Source organism: Oncorhynchus keta, chromosome 34 (assembly GCF_023373465.1).
Source record: "Oncorhynchus keta strain PuntledgeMale-10-30-2019 chromosome 34, Oket_V2, whole genome shotgun sequence".
NCBI classification, from domain to species: domain Eukaryota; kingdom Metazoa; phylum Chordata; class Actinopteri; order Salmoniformes; family Salmonidae; genus Oncorhynchus; species Oncorhynchus keta.
The window spans coordinates 20,962,958-20,987,918 of NC_068454.1; the positions used below are offsets into that span (position 1 = coordinate 20,962,958).

Below are 24,961 nucleotides of genomic sequence, written 5' to 3' on the forward strand. Positions count from 1 at the left end.
GGTAACAAACAGTCTAATTGTCTCTATAGCCTTCAGTTAATCTAGCTCTCTCTCGCCTCACTAAATCAATAAAACGCATGGTGTACGTGTCTTACTTGGCATCTACAATCTCATAGAGCTTCTTAAGGAATTCAGAGTCCAGATGGTTGTGTTCTCCGGTCAGAGTGTGGAAGTAAACCACTGCATACTCCTTCACTGTGATGTGGTCCATGACATGGATGAAGTACAGCAGGGCCTGCAGTGGAGACACACGTGGTGGAGCGGTCAAGGCTTTCACACAGAGCAACAACATTCATCTGTATTCTATTGCACCACTAAAACTGTAACGTTCATGATCTTGCCTGCGAATGAGGCCTGGTACCTTTTCCATGTCGATGAGGGTCACAGGAATATTTCTGCCAACAAGAACCATCACCGTCCTGCCACACATGTCAACACCTGTGGGAACACACACACACATGGACCAGTGGCTTGCCAGTGTTACTACACTGCCTCCTAGAGGATACATGGAACAATTACACACACTGAAACAGGAGGGTGTTATGAGCCCCTCTTTATAAATCGCCATCGCTGAAAAATAAATACAAACGAATGAACCAAATAACTAAATGAAACCAAATGAAAGCGTGGGAACAGAGAGAATGAGGCAAGAGACAGTAAGATAAAGAGGGAGAGCAGGAGATCCTGAGTGGTGCAGTGGTCTAAGGAAATGCATAGGGTTGGTCCTGGTCAGTCCCTGGATGGGAGACCAGAAGCTGCTGGAAGTGGTGTTGGAGGGCCAGTAGGAGGCACTCTTTCCTCTGGTCTAAAAAATATCCCAATGCCCCAGGGCAGTGATTGGGGACACTTCCCTGTGTAGGGTGCAGTCTTTCGGATGAGACTTTAAACGGGTGTCCTGACTCTGAGGTCATTAAAGATCCCATAGCACTTATCGTAAGAGGAGGGGTGTTAACCCCGGTGTCCTGGCTAAATTCCCAAGTTGTCCCTCATACCATCACGGTCACTTAATCATCTCCAGCTTACAATTGGCTCATTCATCCCCCTCCTCTCGCCTGTAACTATTCCCCAGGTCATTGCTGTAAATGAGAACAAACACAGAGAAAACCACGCACGAACTCACACTCTCCCAACTTACCAGTTTGATATAAGGCTTTCAGTGCTGCTATGTCAGACAAGTCCTCTGCCCTGGCTCGACATAACCAACGGTTATAACTGCAACAACAGGAGATGTTATAACACATTATGTCAACACTCAGTATTGTACTGGCTAAGGGTGTACTGTAAATGTTGGTAAAACTAGGGTATAGGATGCATACCCTAAAGACCAATGTATCAAAATAAAAGTACTGTATTTAATTAAAATACATGTGTTTTGTATTTTAAAATACATTTGCAAGTAGCCGGCTGAACAGAAACAACATTCTCAGTAACGGTTACAGAAACGTATTACGTGCTATGACTGAAATGTTGTCGTTTGTCTACCTTCGTTGAATGCACTGGAGAAGAGTGTCTGCTAAATGACCAAAATGTAAATGTGAAAATGAACAACTGCAAAGCACACTGGGTATTGCCATTGGCCTTGTTCCGTGGGTAGCTCATTAGAATTCTACTCAGCATACTTGGCAATTGTTCATTTTTACATATACATTTAGTTAATTTAGCAGACACTTGTATTACACCAGTGCCATCATCAGACTTTTGTTACCAATGCAGGGAGAAAAGGGGCCATACAATTGTGAACCACTATAAAATAAATGGTATAGAATTGTATTTTGAAAATACAAATTACAGCTTTCGAAAGTATCTTGTTACATAATACATTGGAGTGTAGTTCAGCTCAGTGAAATACAACATACAAAACACTCAGAAGTAATTCAAATACGTATTTCAAATACATGTAACAGAAATACTGCCCATGTGTTTACAAGTTGTGTTAGACTCACTTTCTCTGGTGCTGTTTGTGGATGGTTGCGTCAGACAGCTGGCCCTGCAGGATGAGTTTGCGCTGTTTGTCCACATCTCCCTCCATCCGGGCAAACGCATGATTCCCCACCTGACCCAGGTCTGAGTCCAGAGTCTCCTCCTCACAGTCATCTACCCAGTACACACAGACACATTCTATGAAACTACTTCCAACTCTAAAATACATAAATACTCTCCCTCAATGTTATATCAACAAATATAATCTTTCAAAGCACTGCTGTGAAAAGCCACACAAACACACAAAATAAGCATGAAACATCACACTTCACATGTTCACTGCTTGTGAAACCGGGCCGGTCTCTTCTGTGTGTTTATTTAAATTGTCTAGTGTCTAGACCTTGGGCTTTCCTCCCAGTCCTGAGCCATCCAGCCCAAGGCAAGAGAAGCAGCTCATCCGTGGCCCCGCTGGATTAGGCAGAATATGTGTATATTGATTCCAGTGTTTGTCATTGGGCCTGACCCACACACAGCCTGTTTGTCTTGGATCAACACCTCTGGGTCTGGAGCTCCATATGGACAACAGTCATTAAAAAAAGAGGTACACACACAATCTTGATATTAACAAACATTTAGTTCAGCACTATAGTTCAGTACACAAACACATATAAAAAAAATATTTAAAAAACACCCTTACTGAAAGAGAAACATATTCAACACCCCAAAAAACAAGAGGGAGGCCATCTTGGATTCCTTTATTGAAGACATACAGTGCCTTTTGTTATGTTCCAGCCTTATTCTAAAATGTATTGTTCCCCCCCCATCAATCTACACACAATACCCCATAGTGACAAAGCAAAAAAACAGTTAAAAAAAACATTTTTGCTAAATTTATAAACACCTGTATTTGTGGAGTTTCTCCCATTCTTCTCTGCAGATATTATCAAGCTCTGTAAGATTGGATGGGGAGCGTTGCTGCACAGCTATTTTCAGGTCTCTCCAGTAGAGGTCGACCAATTAATCGGAATGGCCGATTAATTAGGGCCGATTTCAAGTTTTCATATCAATTTACACCTTTATTTAACTATGCATGTCAGTTAAAACCTGTTACGGCTAGACGTTCCACTCGACAACATCCGGTGAAATTGCAGAGCGTGAAATTCAAGTTAAATTATTAGAAATATTTAACTTTCATAAAATCACAAGTGCAATACACCAAAATAAAGCTTAAGAACACATTCTTATTTTCAATGACGGCCTGGTGGGTTAACTGCCTTGTTCAGGGGCAGAACAACAGATGTTTTACCTTGTCAGCTCGGGGATTCGTTTATGCAACCTTCCGGTTACTAGTTCAACGCTCTAACCACATTGCACTCCACGGGGAGCCTGCGTGGCAGGCTGACTACCTGTTACGTGAGGGCAGCAAGAAACCAAGGTAAGTTGCTAGCTAGCATTAAACTTACCTTATTAAAAACAATCAATCTTAACATAATCACTAGTTAAACTAGTAATATCATCAACCATGTGTAGTTATCTAGCATGTCCTCCTTTGCATATAATTGATGCAGTGTCTGTTACTTAATTTCTCATCGAATCACAGCCTACTTTGACAAACGGGTGATGATTTAACAAGCGCATTCGCGGTAAAAGCACTGTCGTTACACCAATGTGTACCTACCCATTACCATCAATACCTTTCTTTAAAATCAATACACAAGTATATATTTTTAAACCTGCATATTTAGTTCATATTGCCTGCTAACATGAATTTCTTATAACTAGGGAAATTGTGTAACTTCTCTTGTGTTCCGTGCAAGCAGTCGGGTTATATGCAGCAGTTTGGGCCGTCTGGCTCGTTGGGAACTGTGTGAAGGCTATTTATTCCTAACAAAGACCGTAATTAATTTGCCAGAATTGTACATAATTATGACATAACATTGAAGGTTGTAAAATGTAACAGCAATATTTAGACTTAGGGATGCCATCCGTTAGATAAAATACAGAACGGTTCCGTATTTCACTGAAAGAATAAATGTTTTGTTTTCGAAATGATAGTTTCCGGATTCGACCAAATTAATGACCAAAGGCTCATATTTCTGTGTGTTATGTTATAATTAAGTCTATGATTTGATAGAGCAGTCTGCCTGAGCGGTGGTAGGCAGCAGCAGGCTCGTAAGCATTCATTCAAACAGCACTTTCGTGCATTTGCCAGCAGCTCTTCGCTGTGCTTCAAGCATTAAGCTGTTTATGATGTCAAGCATATCAACTCTCGAGATTAGGCTGGTGTAACCGATGTGAAATGGCTAGCTAGTTAGCGGGGTGCTAGCTAGTTAGTGGGGTGTGCGCTAATAGTGTTTCAAACGTCACTCGCTCTGAGACGGAGTAGTTGTTCCCCTTGCTCTGCAAGGGCCACAGCTTTTGTGGAGCGATGGGTAACAATGCTTCAAGGGTGGATGTTGTCGATGTGTTCCTGGTTCGAGCCCAGGTAGGGGCGAGGAGAGGGACGGAAGCTATACTGTTACACAGGCAATACTAAAGTGCCTATAAGAATATCCAATAGTCAAAGGTATATGAAATACAAATGGTATAGGAGAGAAATAGTCCTATAATTCCTATAATAAAACTTCGTACCTGGGAATATTGAAGACTCATGTTAAAAGGAACCACCAGCTTTCATATGTTCTCATGTTCTGAGCAAGGAACTTAAACGTTAGCTTTTTTTACATGGCACATACTGCACTTTTACTTTCTTCTCCACTTTGTTTTTGCATTATTTAAACCAAATTGAACATGTTTCATTATTTACTTGTGGCTAAATAGATTTGATTGATGTATTATAATAAGTTAATTAACACTTTCAGTATTGTTGTAATGATCATTATTACAAATTTAAAAAATAAAGTTTTAAATATTTTTATTTATCGTAAAGTACAAAAAAAATAAAATAATTTTTATTAAAATCGTACGATTAATCGGTATCGGCTTTTTTTGGTCCTCCAATAATTGGTATCGGCGTTGAAATATCATAATCGGTCGACCTCTACTCTTACGATATGTTTGTTCGAGTTCAAGTCCAGGCTCTGGCTGGGCCGCTCAAGGACATTCAGAGACTTGTTCCGAAGCCACTCCTGTGTTGTCTTGGCAATTGTCGTTGTCTTGTTGGAGGGTGAACTTTTGCTCCCAGTCTGAGGTCCTGAGCACTCTGGAGCAGGTTTTCATCAAGGATCTCTCTGTACTTTGCTGCGTTAATCTTTCCCTTGATCCTGACTAGTCTCCCAGTCCCTGCCACTGGAAAACATCCCCACAGCATGATGCTGCCACCACCATACTTCACCGTAGGGATGGTGCCAGGTATCCTCCAGACGTGATGCTTGGCATTCAGGCCAAAGAGTTCAATCTTGGTTTCATCAGACCAGAGAATCTTGTTTCTCATGGTCTGAGAGTCTTTAGGTGCCTTTTGGCTTCCGTCTAGCCACTCTACCATAAAGGCCTGATTGGTGGAGTTCTGCAGAGATGATTGTCCTTCTGGAAGGTTCTCACATCTCCACAGCAAATCTGGAGCTCTGTCAGAGTGACCATCGGAATCTTGGTCACCTCCCTGACCAAGAACCTTCTCCCCTGATTGCTCAGTTTGGCCGGACGGCCAGCTCTAGGAAGAGTCTTGGTGGTTTCAAATTTCTTCCATTTAAGAATGATGGAGGCCACTATGTTCTTAGGGACCTTCAAATGCTGCAGAAATGATTTCATACCCTTCCCCAGATCTGTGTCTTGACACGATCCTGTCTTGGAGCTCTATGGACAATTCCTTCGACCTCATGGCTTAGTTTTTGCTCTGACATGCACTGTCAACTGTGGAACCTTATATAGACAGGTGTGTGCCTTTCCAAATCATGTCAAATCAATTAAATTTACTACAGGTGGATTCCAATCAAGTTATAGAAACATCTCAAGGATGATCAATGAAAACAGGATGCACCTGAGCTCAACTTTGAGTCTCATAGCAAAGGGTCTGAATACTTATTTACATAAATTATTTCGTTTAAATATTTTTTTTATACATTTGATAACATTTCTAACAACCTGTTTTCACTTTTTCATTGTATTTAATGCATTTTAGAATAAGGCTGTAACAATGTGGAAAAAGTCAACGGGTCTGAATACATTCCGAAGGCACCGTATGCCCTCCTTTCTGCAGTTACTGCACCTGCTCATTGGAAAATATTAATCAACAGGAAGACATGCTTAATTTAACAATTAGATGGCTCCTAATGCCTTCCAATCTGACGTAAGATCCCTCACTCGGTATGTGTTGTGTGTGTGCTCGCACCGTTGAGGATATGACTGAGATGTTCCACTGACTAGACTATGACAGATCCTCCTGCATTCTTATCCTATGTCCACTGAGTGTTTCTCCATGGACACAGAACCTAAACTAGGCAGCACTAGCTAGTTCTGTTCAGACTCCTGGAACTACAGCTGCTGCACAGGACTGCTGGTGGCAGCAGGTCTATTATCACCATTTTATATTTAAGATTCTTCAAAGTAACAACCCTTTGCCTTGACAGCAGCTTTGCATTCTCTCAACCAGCTTCATAGAATGCATTTCAATTAACAGGGGTGCCTTGTTAGAAGTTAATTTGTGGAATTTCTTTCCTTCTTAATGCATTTGAGCCAATCAGTTGTTTTGTGACAAGTTAGTGGGTAGTATACAGAAGATGGCCCTATTTGGTAAAAGACCAAGTCCATATTATGTCAAGAACAGCTCCAACAAGCAAAGAGAAACGACAGCCCATCATTACGTTAAGACATGAAGGTCAGTCAATACAGAAAATGTCAAGAACTTTGAATTTGGGATGAGGTGAACCGCAGAGTGAAGGAAAAGCAAGTGCTCAGCAACAACACTTTTTTGCTAACTACATGATTCCATACGTGTTATTTCATAGTTTTGATGTCATCACTGTTATTCTATAATGTAGAAAATAGTCAAATAAAGAAAAAGCCTTGAATAAGTAGGTGTCCAAACTTTTGACTGGTATTGTACATGGAATGGAAGATGTTACTATGTACTATGATAAACATTGAAACCATGTTCAGTTTTGCAGCTAGGAGATGAGTCGCACCTAGTGGGTTGTGGGAAATGTAGTCTTACCTTCCAGACTGCCTGGTTTCTCAGCGATGCGGATCTGTCTCTCTGGGACGACAGGCTCACCCTCCGAGTTGCCAATGTCAGCAGGGATTAGGGGCAGGCTGGCGCGCTCCTCTTCCTCAGAACGAGGGTAGTAGAGAGGAAGCAGCTTCCTGTATGTAGGCTAAGACACATATACAAAAACAAATGTTATACAAACATAAAAAAATAATACCATAAAATAGACAGCACATGCAGTATAACACAAATCCCCAGACTGATATAAAAATAATAAACGTACTCCTTATCAATAAAATAGTTGGTCTGTTGTGTCTGCCCTCTTTTGACAGGAATAATTACCTCACACTGGAACACTCATGTCATCTTTGAATTATTTTACGTTCTCTACGAATAACAAATTAGTGAATAATCACAATAAACCATGGAAACATGGCCTTCGAAACACAGCTCCAAACATTACCTTGAGTTCTGTTACACTACAGAAAATGTTGGTTGCCCTAAGAATAAGCCAGTACATTTATGTGCACATAAACCTTGGAATGTGTAAAACATCGAAGGTATGTGCAGAGAAGAATATAAGAACACACCTCTTCCATATCCGTCACAGCGAACACCACCATCTCTATGCTCTTTCCATGGTTCTCGAGAAACCTGCGGACCGTTCCTGCAAAAAAACAACAGTTACACACTCCAGAGACGCAGTCATATGTTTTACATAGGTCAGGGGTCATGGATGAGTTATGAAACATCATGCCAGTATGAATAGTTGCAAGGCTGGAAAGTGTTGATTGTTTGAAATATCTGGGATTAAGTATTGATTCTGAATCTTTTGGAAAGCATATTGATTATATTAGAAAAACAGTTAACTATTAGCTTTGTTTACTATACAGACCTATTAATTGTATTCCTATATCCATTTAAAAGACCTTAGTAACCGGAATGCTGCATCCTATCATAGACTATGGTGACATCATCTACCAAAACACAACCAAGACCTTACTTTGCGAATTAGATTTAATTTATAACATATCTTTGCCGATTCATTATTGGATGCAATTATAAGAAACATCATTAAACAATGTATGAATCACTTATTCAAACAGAAGACAACTGCATTGGTACCAATTTATTTTGAAATCAACTTAAAAAATGCCCCTGTTTATATATTAAGGAACACCTAACGATACAAGAATCACAGTACTGCTTTCGACAACAGCACCATTTACAAATGCTAAGGGTACTTCATGAGATCGGCAGAAGACCTTCAGATACAAACTGACTAGAATCATTTACATATAGACATCAGTACATTAATAATTACTGAATTAATATAAGAAAGCCCTTTTTTAAATGCGAAGAACAAACTGTTTTTAACTAACAAAAACATCACCATGTGGAGATTTGTGTATCTATACACACACACATATATATATACACATACCAAAAATTCAAAACGCAACATGCAACAATCTTTTCAACAAGTTCATATAAGGAAACCAGTCCATTTAAATAAACAGAAATACTCCGCAGTTTCATTATCTGTCCGGGAGGCTGGTATCAGATGATCCCACAGGTAAAGAAGCCGGATGTGGAGGGGCCCTGGGCTGGCGTGGTTACATGTGGTCTGCGGATGTGAGCCGGTTGGACATAATGCCAAATTCTCTTAAAAACGATGCTGTAGGCAGCTTATGGTAGAGAAATGAACATTAAATTCTCTGGCAACAGCTCTGGTGGACATTCCTGCAGTCAGCATGTCAATTGCACACGCCCTCAAAACGTGAGACAGCTGTTGCATTGTGTTGTGTGACAAAACTGCACATTTTAGAGTGGCCTTTTTATTGTCCCCAGCACAAGGTGCACCTGTGTGATGATCATGCTGTTTAATCAGATTCTTGATATGCCACACCTGTCAGGTGGACAGAGTATCTTGGCAAAGGAGAAATACTCACTAACAGGTATTTAAACACATTTGTGCACAACATTTGAGAGAAACTTTTTGTGCATATGGAACATTTATGGGATCTTTTACTTCAGCTCATGAAATATGGGACCAACACTTTACATGTTGCGTTTTTTAAATGTATTTTTGGTCTGTATTTGTATGCATGCATGCATATATACACATGTCAGGGATGGGAAACTGGCAGCCAATTTCCAAAAGACAAAAATAAATATATGTACCCAGTATATTTTTCTCTCCACCCAATGGAAAAATGAGTAGAATTGCATGAAATGTATAAAAATGCTAAATGTTCTCTACACCCCTTGGAGGGGGGGGTGTATTGGTAGGTGTATTGGTAGTTGTAGCAGTTGAATTGATATTTGTAGCAGTAGTTTTTATTAGTTGTAGATCTACAACTTTTAATTTGCTGTTAATGTAAGTTTAATAAAATATTATTAGTTAATTGTTATTGTTAGTAGTTGCCATATTATTTTTTCTAAGTATTGTTTGTTTGTTTTAGTTTATTTCAATAGGATATTCTTGAAAACGAGATGTTGCATCAAGAGATTTCATCCTGCAAAATGTCTAACAAATAAATAATAGTTCAAAGCCACATATGAGCTACTTAAAATGATGTGACATGGTGTAGGGTACGCTACTGTATGAGAGATCATTATTAGTGAATGTGTGCGTGTCTTACTGAAGGCGATGTGTGTGGCGTCCTCTAGTGCGTATCCTCTCTTAGTTGTGTTTACCACACAGAAGGCCACAGATGCCATGGCCTGCTCTCTGCAAAGACACAAACATCAGCTCTCACACAACCCCACATACTAACAGTACACACCACAAACCCCATTCAATTGATAGTACAGTACACACCACAAACACAGTAAATTGTTTTTACAAAAAACATGAGGTTAATGGGCAGTAAGGGAGCACCTCGCGCTCCACACAGACGTGTTATGTGGGGAGTAAACACTGTGTGAACAAGCTGTGATGTAATCAGCAGGCCTGCTGTCCCAGTCACATCTAACGGAATGCCAAATGAACACGAGGTGGAACACATAGAACAATGTGTTGTACTTATGCAATGTCTAAAAAACCTTCCCCAACCTCATGTAGACTAATGATGAGTTAATGTCTTACTTGGCGAGCTGCATTACATTCCTATAGCAGCTGTACAGTGAGCTCTCAGCAGCCGTCCTGTACTTGGCTTTGTACTTGGGGCCCACCGTGTGGATAATAAAGCGTGCCGCTAGGTTAAAGCCTTTGGTCATTTTCGCCTCGCCTGTCCGACATCCTGTGGATAAACACATACACATGAATACACACATACAGGTAATACAAGAGTATATCCCACACAGAACACACAAATATAACATTCTTCACCATGAACACAGCCTTGAAAGGGATTTGCATAGCAACACACACAGCAACAAGACCCAATCTAACACCCCCCGTTTGAATATTAGCAAGTGGTATAAAAAGCTGGCAGTAATGTGTTTGTCTCCAGTGCGCACATGATGTTAACACATTACATTAATTTTGACAGCATAACACAAGGTCATTTTCAGTAGACACAAACCAATAGGAGAAGTTGGACAACGAAAATAAGCATTCTGATTGATCAAGTTGATATAGTACCTAATCCATGTCAAAACATCTTGTTTTGTGCATGTTGTCCTTGACCTGATAACTCAGTGGTGCCCCCTACCGTTCAGTTTGAGCAGCTCATCTCGAAGCTCAGGCCCAGCGTGTAAGAGGATGCTCTCAGAGATGGGGTTTTTGTCTGTCAGAGTCTCGTTACTCGTGTTGACAATCGCTGTGCAGTTCAGCAGGGCCACGTCGCCATTACTTGAGAGGAGACAGCAGAAAGAAAGAGGGTTAGATATTTTAACTCTGTATTTGTCGTACAGTATGAGGTTGGAGCTTGCGTATCTCTTTGACATTCATGGATGATTTACACAACAGTAAGTTTGACTACAGGTGTGTTTACTGAGTTAAGATCCTGCCCACAGGGCTTTGCAGGGCTCTACAGTGCGACCATTTAACTCACTTATGCGCCTAAATATTTTACTGTGCGACCTGGAATTTGTATTTAGGAGCACCAGTGTGCCTAGAAAAATGAAGGATTCTAGCTATAACACCTCAAATATTTGTCACTTTGCTCCTAAATTGCTTTGTGTGCATTTACATTTTTCAACTTAGGCGCACACGTGCTCCGTGTAAAATAGCCCTGCTTTGTCAAACTCTAAAAGGGGAACTACTCAAGCAGTTAAGTTGGTACTGAGTCATGACATCCTTAATCTTCAGTCATTGAGAAATAAGCCTATGACAACCTCGACACTGGAGTGCACATCAGTAGACAGCCGAGCTACTGAAAAAGAAAAGAAGACGCACGATCAGGTTTACAGTGAGGTTTCACTTCACTTAAATGCTGGAGCTTGCAAACAGCCAATGGACAGGTCATAATGATTTATTCCTCACTACATCGGCATAATCACAGCAGTACGACTTCAAAATGGTTGGCTGTGATCAAGCCTTGTTGTACACACCTGCAGGGGTTAAAGCAAAAATAAACCCCATGAATGAAACTTAAGTCGAGCTCAGATCGATTGTCTGCGGGGCCAAGTTAAGCACCCCTTTCATGTAAAAAAAGAAGTAATGACCATCATACCTTTAGGAAAAAAGGATCATTTTGTACATGTATTAAATGTTTGACCAATCCCAGTCCTTTTCAATTGAAAAAAAATACATAGATCCTAACAAAATAAATCTTCACAAAAAATCCATATGATGAAAATCCATCGCAGTGACGGAACACTTTAACCCCTGCACTTGGGGTGATCGTTGTTGATCCTTGTGCAAAGGGAGTGCAAGTCAATCAAGACACTGTGTCAAGTCCTGAAAATGCTGACAAATCAGGAACAGAAAAGTGATTTTCCTAAGACTTGTGTAAAAAGGCCGTAGTTCAGTCCAGTCTGTTCCTTTAACAACAGCAGGAATGTGAAGAGGGCTTGAGGCCACCTGGGTACAAAGGTCTTACTGAGAGACTCCTACTAGTGGAACCTCTGGACACATCATGTGCTCAGCCTCGCTCCACAAAGAGGATCTATGAGGTAGGGTCTAGAATGCCCATGTGGAGAGAGAGAGAGAGAGAGAGAGAGAGAGAGGTGCATGGAGCAATAACAGAATCACAAGGCACAAGAAGCCAGGGATTCAACTTGAGAGACCTTATTGCTGTCAACAAAGGCATTTGATAAGAGTTTGACGATTATGAACGTATGAGAAAATGAGTGACCCCCGAGATAAAGAAAAAGAGAATGCGAGAGAGCAAAAGAGAGACCAAATGATAGGGAAGTGGTATTAGAGATAGAGGTCCAGTCAGTGTGCATACTCACTAGAGCACTATCTTCCTGTTGATGTCCTCTCTGTAGGGAAAAGGGGAGGGGAAGGCCTCCTGGCTGACCAGGCTGTCGGTATACTCCTTCTCTGTCTCTTCTCCCTCAGGGTCTGGCTGCCGCTCCCAGGTGGACAGAGTCTGTACCTCCACAAACTGAGAGCGTGCTCCCAGAGGATCCATTCCTGCACTTCGCTGGCCTACACCTCAATGCTCCCCACTGTGAACAAAGCCAGAGAAAGACATAAAGTGCATATATCAGTGTCCACTGTCCAGGAGCAGTTATGACAAGGACCAGCAGACAGTCACAAGTGGTGAATACATTTGTGTTTACAAATGGTCTGGTGGTTTCAGTGTTCATCATTCAGTAGGTTAAAAGTAGAAATAACAACCCATTTTGTAGAGCAAAAGCATTTTAACACAATCAAAGAAAGGCTTTGTTCTGACAGATTAAAATTACACTGAACAAAAATAAAATGCAACATTTTCAAAGATTTTACTGAGTTACAGTTAAATAAATTCATCAGGCTCTAATCTATGGATTTCACCTGACTTGGAATACAGTTATGTGTCTGTTGGTCACAGAAGTTGGGGAGTGGATAGGGTTGCACATTTTGGGGAACATTCAGAGGTGGAAACGTTCCATAGGAATATATCGGAATTAATATTAATACCATTTAAATGTAAATGTTTTTTTGCATTGGATATATTTACCATATCATATGGAGACAGAAACAGAAACAGTTTACCTTATAAGTAGTCATAATTGCAAATGATTAAAGCCTTCCAAAATAAATAAATAAACCGATTTAGTTTCAAATTGAAATTGGTTGTCTTCCTCTCAGGCTTCCATGTCTTCTCCCTGGACCTCCTCAATGTCCACCTCTTGAACATCAGACTGAGGCCTCATCTTCACTGTCACTTTCCAACCTTGTTAAGGATGGCTTGTTGTCAGGCTCTAAAAGCCTCAAATTTGCCCGGATGGCCACCAAGTTGTCAACCCTTGTATTGGTCAGCCTGTTGTGCTTTGGTGTGTGTGTTCCCAAACAAGGACCAGCTGTGCTCTGAGGCAGCTGATGTTGGTGGGATTTGGAGGATGATGTAGGCAACAGGGGAAAGATTCACAGATCCACAAAGTCCCTTCCACCAGGTGGCTGATGAGATATGTTGGCACGACTGTCATATTGTATCTCCATCCCAAAGTCCTTGCTTGGAAGTGTACTTCGCCAGACTGCCAAGAACCTCGCTCTCATCCAGGCCAAGGTGGCGAGACACGGTAGTTATGACACCATAGGCCTTGTTGATCTCTGCACCAGACAGGATGCTCTTGCCAGCATACTTGGGGTCCAACATGTACGCTGCGGCGTGTATGGGCTTCATTTCAGAACTGCTTGGAGCAACAGTGAAGTGGGCAGGGCAGTACGAATTTCTTCTCTTACATCTGCAAGCAGAGTCTGAACATCAGACTTACACTGTGTATAAGACAGTAGTTTTGGAATTGTTAGTTAGATTACTTGTTGGTTATCACTGCATTGTCGGAACTAGAAGCACAAGCATTAAGCTACACTCGCATTAACATCTGCTAACCATGTGTATGTGACAAATAAAATTTGATTTGATTTGAGACAGGATGGCATTGTCTCCCTCAATCCCTGCAATGGCTACTGCTATAGGTTTCAGGGGTTTCAGACTCCCAAAATACATCATCCAGGAAGATCCTCTTGATGGGGCTGTCCATATCGACAGACTGTGATATGGCCATTTCTTGGAGAGACTCCTTCCCCTCCAGGAGACTGTCAAACATTATGACATCACCACCCCAATGGGTGTTGCTGGGCAGCTTCAATGTGGTGCTCTTATTCTTCTCACTTTGCTTGGTGATGTAGATTGCTGCTATAACTTGATGACCCTTCACATACCTAACAATTTCCTTGGCTCTATTGTAGAGTGTATCCAACCAATTGTTCAGTGCCATGATGGCCTTGAGGAGCAGATTCAATGCATGAGCAGCACAGCAAATGGGTGTGATGTGAGTGTAGGACCCCTCCACTTTAGACCAAGCAGACTTCACATTCACAGCATTGTCTGTCACCAGTGCAAATACCTTCTGTGGTCCAAGGTCATTGATGACTGCCTTCAGCTCTTCTGAAAATGTAGACCGGTGTGTCTGTTGTCCCTTGTGACTGTGCTCTTGTAGTGTGGGCTCAATAGCATCTCATTAGAGTGCAAGATCTTCAGAATCAGCTGTACATGTGATGAAAGAGTGCACTGCACATGTGATGGAAGAATGCACTGTGCATGCAGAGGGTTGCAATTCTATTCTATGGGGATAGTTAACCAAAATATGCCACAAGCCCTAGAATTGCCTTACATGTATCCCACAAAAAAAAGGCTAACTGTTATAAGCTAACTTTTTTTAATGAATTTAAGCTAAATTCCCCAAATTCCAGGGCGTAACTTAATTTACTGGAAAGATTCTGACCCTTTGCAACCCTAGGCGTGTATCAGAAAACCAGTCAGTACCTGATGTGATCACCATTTGCCTCATGCGGTGCTTTATCAGGCTGTTGATTGTGGCCTGTGGAATGTTGTCCCACTCCTCTTTAATGGCTGTGCTAAGTTGCTGGATCTTTTATTTCAGCTCATTTACATTTTTGTTTAGTGTAGTTCTAGACAGTAATAAATTAACCGGTTTCAGGACATCTGTAACTTCTAGTCTACAACCTGACAAATAAAGCCTATCACCTAAATAGCAGAAGCCAAATTTGCCAGTAGACATTTTATTACGTTTGGAATATTCTGATTGCATTTTTTGGGAGGTTAGGTGGCAGTTAGATCAAATTGGGTGAATATGGCAAGCAAGGTCTGACTAGGTCCGGCTCATTATTATTACATTAGTGCACCTAAACAGACAGGGAATTTGAATGGACCATAAGGACTCGATGAAATGCAGAATGAAGATAAAATATATACTAGCTAATTTTCATAACTTGAAAAAAAAGTGTTTTAGCTTGTGCCATTACTCATATTATGTTATTACCATTTGAACGGTTAAATAGGCCCTATTTATGGGGAAAACATCAAATGAGAACATACAATGTGTCGTCATCACCAACCATGGAGTTCGAGCTCAGCTGACCATCACATACATTACCAGTGCAGCGTTTGCTTTCGTTTTACTTTAATTCGCAAATAACCTGCTAGCACGGCAGCAAATAGTAACATGTCGAAAAGGGGAAGGAAATCAAATATGTATTTATCTAGCTAACGTTAGGTTACCAGAAGAAACATTTACACCTACCCGTTTTCCTTCGTCCACGAATATGTTGTCTACTCCGAGCAGGACTGAATTACAAAAAGCATCGAATGCAGGGAGTCTTCATGATTTTGTTATGATCACAAACATGGCAAAACTTGATTTGATCAAGCCAATTCCCATCGCACAGTCACGTTTACTATAGTTAGGTGAGTACCTGATCAGCTGATTCACTACAAAGAACCCAAACACGTTTAACAATCCCTTCCGGAATAATGCCCAGGGATGTACAATAAATCCCAACATTTGTGTAAAACGCATAGTACAGCGTTCAATCCTCGAGAGCATTTTCTATATTGCAGGTAAATGTATGCATTTAGATATACGGTCAAATATATGGCATAGAGCAGAGATATTTTGTAATAAAATAAACAACAACACTAGAAGCAACCCCATAAAACAGACTAATGTAATAAATACGAAAACTAGTTACTGTGACTGATCGATAATTCAATTGCAATTGAACAAGATAAGTACAATAATCATAACAACATATTTAAAATATACGTATTTTCTGCCTCTCTGTGTTTCTGTATAATAAAAAAATCTATTATAGTTTGTGTTCGACTACATATGTGTTTGATTAGTAGGGTCTTCCTCGTGTGCCCAGTAGACAGAAAACGGGTTTCCACTAGTTACCATAGCCCCCCAAAAATATATATGGTTATATAGGTTAGGGTTAAATTTCCTGTTGGCTTCAGAGCTTTCACAAAATTCTGCTAAAAAACGGTGAATTCCTTGGAGCTTCATTATCGGTTCACAGTGCACATTAGGGACATATGCTGGTCAACAATAAACAGCAGCGTATGATTATCAAATATACATGCTTTCTCTTTACTGTTTTCATCAAAACTCGGTGGATCAGGGGTAAATCGTTGACTTTAGTAGGGCCAGTTGGAACACCAGCAGGTTTACATAATGCTTCCATGTTTTGCTTTCAGGATTACTATTTTTCTAAAACCGAATCTATGGCATTATTTCGGATGCTTAAGACATAAGCGATATTATACTACATAAACGATTTATTTGAACAACAGTGCAGAAAGTGTGGTTTCACATACATTTATTTTAAATAGAGTGCCTTCAACAGTATTCGACCTCATTACCCTCACGTCCCTGAATGTTTCATTGTTCCCTATTCTACCTGCTAAACTACCAATTAGGTGAAATGATATTTACAAAATCTTTGTAAGTACAGTGTCCAATAGAGGTCGGTGTTTGGTTTATTTTTCCCTTCTCTGATCTTTAGGGCTCTGACGTGGTGCTGGAGGTGTTCAGTGTGCTGCCAGGAAGAGGTGGAGAGGGTGATGGCCAAGAAGCTGAAGAGAGCCAAGAAGAAGGCCAGGTAAGTCGCAGACAGAGTAGAGATCACGCTGTCACTACAGCCATGGCAAAAACCAGTCTGCAGATGTAGTTCAAGTTGGGACATTCGTCAAACATGTGTGGAATCTAATTCCAATCAAACTAAATACTTCAAATGTTTATATATACAGGTATGATGATTACATTTGTGAAATATAAAGATGAGGTGCTGCTGCCCCCTCATGTAGGGATGTGCAGGGTGCAGAGGAGGAGGACGCCCCAGAGCCTGTGGTGGAGAGGAAACTGGCCTATGAGATTGTGAGACTGACCAACATCAAGGCCTCTGCCAAGATTAGGTACACACACACACACACACACACACACACACACACACACACACACACACACACACACACACACACACACACACACACACACACACACACACACACACACACACACACACACACACATGCATACTCTCACATACTCAACCAACCAACATTTTGTGTCACTTTATATCCTAGATGGGTGGACTGCCTGCTGTTTGCGGGTGGGGAGTTGAAGGTAGCCAAGCTGCTCCAGAACAACACAGTGGATACTTACTGCCTCAAGACGTCTGATAAGAACCCCACGGGCACTAAGACCTCCAGGCTCGCCCTGGGGGACCAGGGTGCCCGCACATTGGCCTTCAGCTTAGACAACATTGCTGTCCCTTCCGCCTCTCCGGGGACACTGTCAAAGTCTGGAACAGGTGGAAACATCAGGTCACACAGCGCTAGGATTGATCTGACCATGGGGTTTCACTGTATAAGTTAAATCTAGTTAATTAAAGCTTTAGGCTTTCCAGCATCTTTAAAAGTTTACATATATTATGACAGCTAGACACATATTATAATACGTTTTCTTCATTCTGAATGGGTGTCGTAACAGGAAGTTCCTCTCTGTCACAGGTCTGCAGGTGATTCGCACCATGGCGTGTGAGTATGCCCTCTGCTCCCTGTTCGTCCCTGGAGAAATGCAGATCATCCTAGGAACCAAGGTAACACACATGCATGCACACACTAACATACACCAAACTTCTGCAGATGTGTATTATCCAGTATTGGACTATTGTGTGGAACTCAGGCTTACCGAGAGAGGACTCTAGTCCCCGCGCCTGTTTTATTATGAGCAGTGCCATTGAGGACTTTTGCCATGTTGGCGCTGCCCATGCTCTCACAGACGCCATAGTGGGACAGATACAATGATGTAATGTCTATGGGCTAACCAAGTCTGTCTCTCTCCTCTCCTGTCAGAATGGTAAGATTCAGATCTTTGACTTGGCATCAGGAACCCTCCTGGAGACTGTCGATGCCCATAACGGAGCTCTGTGGACCATCTGTCCGTCTCCTGATCAGGTACTGTCTGTCTGTCAGGATCTACCTGTCCATGTTCAACATCATCCACAATACATGTAGAGCGTTCATGGATCTTATCTTCTAAAGTGCCAATCTACATTACAACTCCAAAGTTTCCCTTATCTGTAGATAAAAGCCCATGGACAAGTCCTTGTTTACAGAGTGATGCTGAGACTCACTTTAAAATCTACAGTATGTCAAACAAAAACCAATGTTTTAAAAGTTAAACAAACCATACAACTCTATGCACAATGATTACTTTTAACAATTTCCACATTTTCTTTTACAAAAGCACATTTACTTGAAGAACAGTATGCAGATGCAACGTTTGGTAACAAAATTACAAAAAACATTACCAAACTTTGCATCTGCACTTTGTTTGACATACATTTTAAAGTCTCAGCATCACTCCTTTATCTTGGGATTGCCCCCATACAATACAATCATTCCCATTTCCTCTGACTGTTTATTTGACTGTGATTATGTTATTTCCTCAGAGAGGGGATAGTGACGTCAGAGTTTCAGCTGATTAAGGATGGAGAGGCTGCACAGAAGGAAGCCAAGATGTATTCCTGTTTCACATACTGTCAATAACACAATAATGCTGTTTTATACTAGAGGCAAAGAAGTTCTGTTGTCCAGGCAGGTACTAGTGATCCCAGGCTGCATGGTGTTATTCAGGTGAGCTTCTATGGAGTGAGCCCTTGACTGGAGTTTGTGTGTGTGTGTTGCAGGAGGCTGACGATGAAACGCATGCGTACACTGCAGCTGGATGAGGATGTGTTGCATGTGTGAAATATTCTCCTGACCAGAGATTGTTGGCTGTCTCCCTGCTGCACTGTACCGTCAAGGTCTTCTACACTGACACACTCAAGTTCTTCTTCTCTCTGTATGGACACAAGCTCCCTGTGTTCTGCCTAGACATCTCTCATGTGAGTACCAGTACTCAATCTGGCAAACCAATCTAAACTAAAAACTAATGTAATGTGTGACGGTAGATGAATATAGAATGTGCATGGTTAAAGTTGCTGTGTGTTATGTGTGTCTAATCTGTCTTGACTCTGAATGTTACTTCTTCTCCGCCTGTCAGGACAGTGCCATGATAGCAACCGGTTCTGCAGACAGAAACGTCAAGATCTGGGGTCTTCATTTTGGGGACTGTCACCGATCTATGTTTGCCCACGATGACAGGTACAGAAAATGTATAACCTAATGTTAATATGAATATATAATATACTGCCAGAACACATCGTCCTAAGCCGTCAGACATATGGTCAGTGTAAATGGCTTAATGTGGACGCTTTACCAACGGTCTCAAATTATATAATTTAATATACGTTGACTTCACTCTCCCCATTTCCAGTAAAATATTGAATTTAATCTCCAGTTTCAGAAACACTGTCCAAGTTAGCCACCTCTGACCGATGACATCACCCCACCTGCTCTTTCATGTCGCCGTTTTGTCATTTCTCATCTGCTTTCCTTTTCCTTCTCCTTCTTTCTTTTCTCAGCACCATGTACCTATAGTTTGTTCCCAAAACCATATGTTCTTCACAGCGGGGAAGGAAAAGAAGATACAACAATGGGATGCAGTCAAGTTTGAGCACATCCAGACTCTAGAGGTGACATTCACCTCCCATGCTGTTACATTTCCCATATGGAGATGAGGCCTCGAGTTCCATTATTAGAAATGTGTTGAATATTGATGATTGGCAAGCAATTATGTGACCTAAATGCGCCCTTTCCCATCGGAGTGACTTAATTTATTATTATTTATTTCAAACAGTGGAAGTATAAAGGTGTGCTTTCTCTGTGTCGTTTCTCTCTCACTGACGTCTCGCGTGTCTCACAGGTTCCTGGAGAGACCAAAAGCAGCACAAGTGGTGAAGAAGAACATAGAGACAGTCAAAGCTGTGTCATGACTTTACTTTCATTAATCTGATTATTGTTATTCATTTAATCATTTAACTATGTATAATTGTTACCCAATTTAAATTAATCATGTAACAATGAACTAATTAGGATTTGGGGCACCACGGAAGAGTTTGTTTTATGAGTTACCATCTCTGGAATTAAACTCTATAAGGTAAATATCTATTACATCAATAAACAGCTGGAGCTGGAGCTCTTATTAATCATTACCTCATATCATCATTCTGAACAGTCGTAAACTCAAGCATCTGCAAAAAACCCAGCCTTGCTAATGATTCAGTGCTAAACAAATTGGTTTAATTATTTATTTACTAGCTAACTAAAAAATAACACAGAAGAAACATACACACTTACTACATGAGGCAACGTTCCCTAGCGGACATTCACAATATGGCTTTTTATCCAACACCATGGAGAAAGAGAGAAAAAGACACTTATCGTCAATACATTTCAGGACTTTTCTCACATGAATCATATAGTTTGCACACGAACCGCCACCGTTTGGAATAAGAAATCATCAACGTATTTACGTGTGGATGTCTTTGTCCGGCTTGTAGCCCTGAACAGAACTACAGAGTTCACTCTGTTCCATTCGATCTTGAAGCTGCTTATTTGAAGATAAGCCAGCTGTGCCGATGGTTCCAGTCAGGTGATGAGAGTAGCGTACTACAATGTTTTGTCAAGGGTAGTAAGATGGTTTGAAGAGTTCAAGATATTTTACTCAGGACAGCTAATCAGCTGTACCAGTGATTGTCTGAGAGGGTTTGTTTTCCTCTTCCTCCTCGTGTTGATAGTCAAGATTTGACCCACGATGAACATAAGCTGCAGCTTGCTGTTTCTCTGGTCTAAAGGAAGGTGAGTGTATTTCTTCACCTCGTGTTGAGGTTCAAAGTACCAACCATTTCAAACGTGTAGCTACCTGCCTCACGTTCCCTGGTCTAATGTTCATTTCGTTAACAAGGCTCGAAGGGGACAGCTCCGTCTGTCTGACACGCTCTCCGACCTCACTCGGGGCATGGCTACCTACGTATGCACAGTTTATAGGAGATAGATTCTCTTATACCTCCTAAAATCACATTCCTATCTTAACAACAATACTTTAAACATTTTTCATACTACATGCACAACATATTGGATGGAAACTTGACATATAAAGGGGATATACTTTCCAAGTTACAGTATTTTGTCCGTACAGTTTTTAATGACATCACAAAACGAAAAGCAATATCACATTAGTTTTCCATAGCTCCCCACTGACCACTCCCCACACCACATTATGTTACAAATATTGTTCCAGTATTCATGTTTGACCGAGTTAGAGTTTTGTCGGGAAAAGTCTGTGAAACAGAGATTCCTTTGTTCATACTGGAGGGGAATAAAGAAAGTCTTCTCCTTAAATTTACGACAGGGTGTGGAGGTGTCAAAACCCCCACACCAGATCCCTCCTCCACTCTGCAGGTGAGAGAAGGTCTGTTATTGTCAGCCATTTCCAAGCTGATCTGTCCCATTGTGATCCTCACAGGACAGTCATGACAGCTGTGAGTCTCCACGTCAAGTAACTAGACTGCAGAGATGGAGAGGTTGTATGTGTGTAATCTGTAATGGTGTGTGTGTATGTGTGTGTGTGTATACAGTATATGTGTCTCTCTTCAGGCTGAGCTTGTCATGGAGGCTCTGGAGCTGTACAGATCAGAGATAAGGAAAATGTAGGAGCATCAGCCTGCCAGTCAGCCGGCAAACAGTTGCCTCCAACTAAAGTCAATCTTATCCTTGTGGCCTTTGGAAACGTTTCTGTATGTTTTTAATCCCACCTGAAATTATGATACGTGCATAGCCCAGGGTACTAGCTCCGTTCCTCACTAATCGATCATGTAACCATTGTAACTACATCCTCTTCTGCCTCCCTTGCAGCCGTCTCACTATGTCATGGCACGTGATGAAGAAGGCCCATTCCAGTGAGCCGGAGGTGTCTCTGCTGGTCCTGCCATTCCCCTACGTCCCAGACCTGCTGTCTCTCTTCAACAGCTATGTCCAGGATGGCCTGGAGGTCGAGCTAGTGTGCCGCTTCTTTCTGCTCAGGTATGCTAGCCTCCAACACAGGCTTCTCAAGTAGTGCGATAACCTGGGGAAGTTCTCCCTTTAGGATGATTATATAATTATATAGTCTAGATTCAAACTAGTTATGTGTTGCTAATTTGCATGGGTGGAGCTCCAAACAGAGGTGGTGTTTCCGAAAAATAATTCTGACTTCAAACAAGTTAGGTATCATAGGATAATGCTGCATAAGCTACTAAAACATTGTCCGACACACAGTAGGAAAAGAGGCATGGACAAAACAAGGAAAAACAAAATGAGCAAAACAAGGAAATGCTTCTCCTGAAGGAAAATTACATTTCTACTTACGGCCAATAAAATGCGAACGTTAACAGCCGGCGCTTCCATTGAAACGCACAATCCAATACTATAGTTTTCCAGACTTCCACTAGTCGAGTCAACGACACTATATTTGAAAGGATGGCGTCTCGAGACGATGGACATGCTAACAAACAACATTACACTAATCATAAGTGTTTGTCAGTCAGTTGTTTGTGCATTTCTCTCACATCATTTCTGATGAAAACCTTGTAACTCGATTTTTGCTAATTTTCCTATTTTTCTTTTATATTTATATATATATATAAAGCTATGTACTCTGAACATTTCATGACTAAGACCAAGAAAATGTATTCACAATAGCTTCTGAAGTTTCATAATTGTATGTTTGTTAATGGGGAGAATATGGTAATTTGTTAAATTTCCTGAAAAGTTTTTGTTGTGGAGATAAGAGGTTTACATCAGACACAACAATATGCAAATAACCTCACACAGGTGTGTGTGTCTGGTGTCTCTGTGGTACTTGCGAGTAGATGAGCCTCATGTCTGTCTGTGTCTGTCCTCACTGTACTGGTTGGTCCTTATCTCTCCAGGGTCCACTTTGGCCAAATCTCCAGTAACCAGATGCTGCCAACCGTCATAGATGAGCTAAGAAGCAACACCCTCTTTAAAGTCTGAGAGTTCAGGGTAAGTCCAATCAAAGAATATAGAAACATTTACTCTAAAGGCCGATGATCCACAAGTCTTTTCAAACTGTTTCTCGCCTTCTGCTCCTGGATGTTCTGGGGTTCAACAGTGCTGGTCTCCAGTTTCTCCAGGTTGAGGTCGAGAGCAAAGAGGACATCATGTTCTTTGCCGACGCAGCCTTAATGAGAAGCGAGAGAGAGAAGAGAGCTCTACTCATCATTGCCTGAATCACTCTCTCTCTAGAGGCTGGTAGGATGACCAATAGGAGGACGGGTTCATTGTAACTGCTGGAATGGAATTAATGGAACGGAGTCAAACATGTCATTTCCATATGTTTGGTTGATACTGTTCCGTTTATTCCATTCCAGCCATGACAATGAGCCCGTCCTTCTATAGCTCCTCACACCAGCTTCTTCTGATATCTACCCCACATCATGACTAGTAGGCTACTGCAGGCAAGGCCTTTAGCAGAGATTTACACGGTTAGTTTTATATTTCAACTGTTATAGGATCCTGATAGGACATAACACTGTTGTTCAATGACATGCTTCATTTCCTAAATAAACTGTGTCTGAGTCACTCATGTCAAGCCTCGCTTCCTCAGGTTTTACAGAACGCCTGTGAATTAATAAATCCACTGTGCCCTAACTCAAGTCAAAAGGAAGTAGTGTATGTATACACAGCAGATCCCTATGCAACCACAGTCTCGTATAAAACACATAAAACTCCATCTTAAATGAATACAATTCATGTTGGACTTTTCCCTCCCTGGCCGGTCTTAGTTTCCCGTCACATGGGGGTTTGACAGGTATGATTTAGGCCTGTTTCTCTGGGTTTTCCTGTATCACAGCTTAGGGGAGTGGTTCAGGGCTGGATCAGGGCCAAACCGAAGTGGGCTTCAGGGGGATAAAGAGCGGTGTCCGATTTGTCACAGACCACCAGTCTCTCAGACCACCAAGATTGCCACTCCAAAAGAGCTCACAATACAGAACCAGATTCAGTCAGCTACAGGGGAGCTCCTCCTACCTCTCCAGCCTGGTCTCATAGACTAGATGTAACATAGTATAAATCCAGCACACTCAAATTACAATGATACGTTTGGTACAGTTAGATAAGACCGATGATTACTTAATGCAAAAACAAAAGTAGAGTAGTTGGTTGGAGTGGATGGGTGGGCGTCTAATGCAAACATCTTGTAACCCAAAGGTTGTGAGTTTGAATCTCATCACAGACAACTTCAGAATTTTTGCTAATTACCAGCTTTTCAACTACTTACTACTTTTTTAGCTACTATGAAACTACTTAGCATGTTAGCTATAAGCCTTCACCAAACCTTAACCCTTTTAGCTAACCCTTCAACTAGCTATCTAACGTTAGACACCAAGCTAGAATTCGTAACATATCTTATGTTTTGCAAATTCGTAACATGTCATATGAATGGGTGATGGACATTCACAAATGAATACATACCATACGAAACATAACATATACTAAATGGAGCGACTCAGATTTACGTACAGAATAATATGAAATGCTCTGAGAC

At 41.2% G+C, this 24,961-nt stretch overlaps 1 protein-coding gene and 1 pseudogene across 2 annotated transcripts in view; one reads left to right on the forward strand and one right to left on the reverse strand.

The window, feature by feature from the left end:
* Window positions 1–15,944, reverse strand: part of LOC118371539 (ganglioside-induced differentiation-associated protein 2-like) — a 34,998-nt gene extending 19,054 nt beyond the window's left edge. For both annotated transcript variants that reach the window (XM_052493382.1, XM_052493381.1), the window contains exons 1-11: window positions 15,710–15,944; window positions 12,410–12,628; window positions 10,723–10,862; window positions 10,155–10,308; window positions 9,709–9,797; window positions 7,654–7,730; window positions 7,070–7,229; window positions 1,944–2,094; window positions 1,136–1,212; window positions 362–438; window positions 96–235 (exon numbers count right to left, since the gene is read on the reverse strand). In XM_052493382.1, coding sequence (XP_052349342.1) covers window positions 96–235; window positions 362–438; window positions 1,136–1,212; window positions 1,944–2,094; window positions 7,070–7,229; window positions 7,654–7,730; window positions 9,709–9,797; window positions 10,155–10,308; window positions 10,723–10,862; window positions 12,410–12,591 — 1,247 coding nt within the window. In that variant the 5' untranslated portion in view covers window positions 12,592–12,628; window positions 15,710–15,944. The remainder of the gene's footprint in view (window positions 1–95; window positions 236–361; window positions 439–1,135; window positions 1,213–1,943; window positions 2,095–7,069; window positions 7,230–7,653; window positions 7,731–9,708; window positions 9,798–10,154; window positions 10,309–10,722; window positions 10,863–12,409; window positions 12,629–15,709) is intronic.
* Window positions 15,940–24,007, forward strand: LOC118371536 (WD repeat-containing protein 3-like; annotated as a pseudogene).
* The last annotated feature ends 954 nt before the right edge of the window (window positions 24,008–24,961 follow it).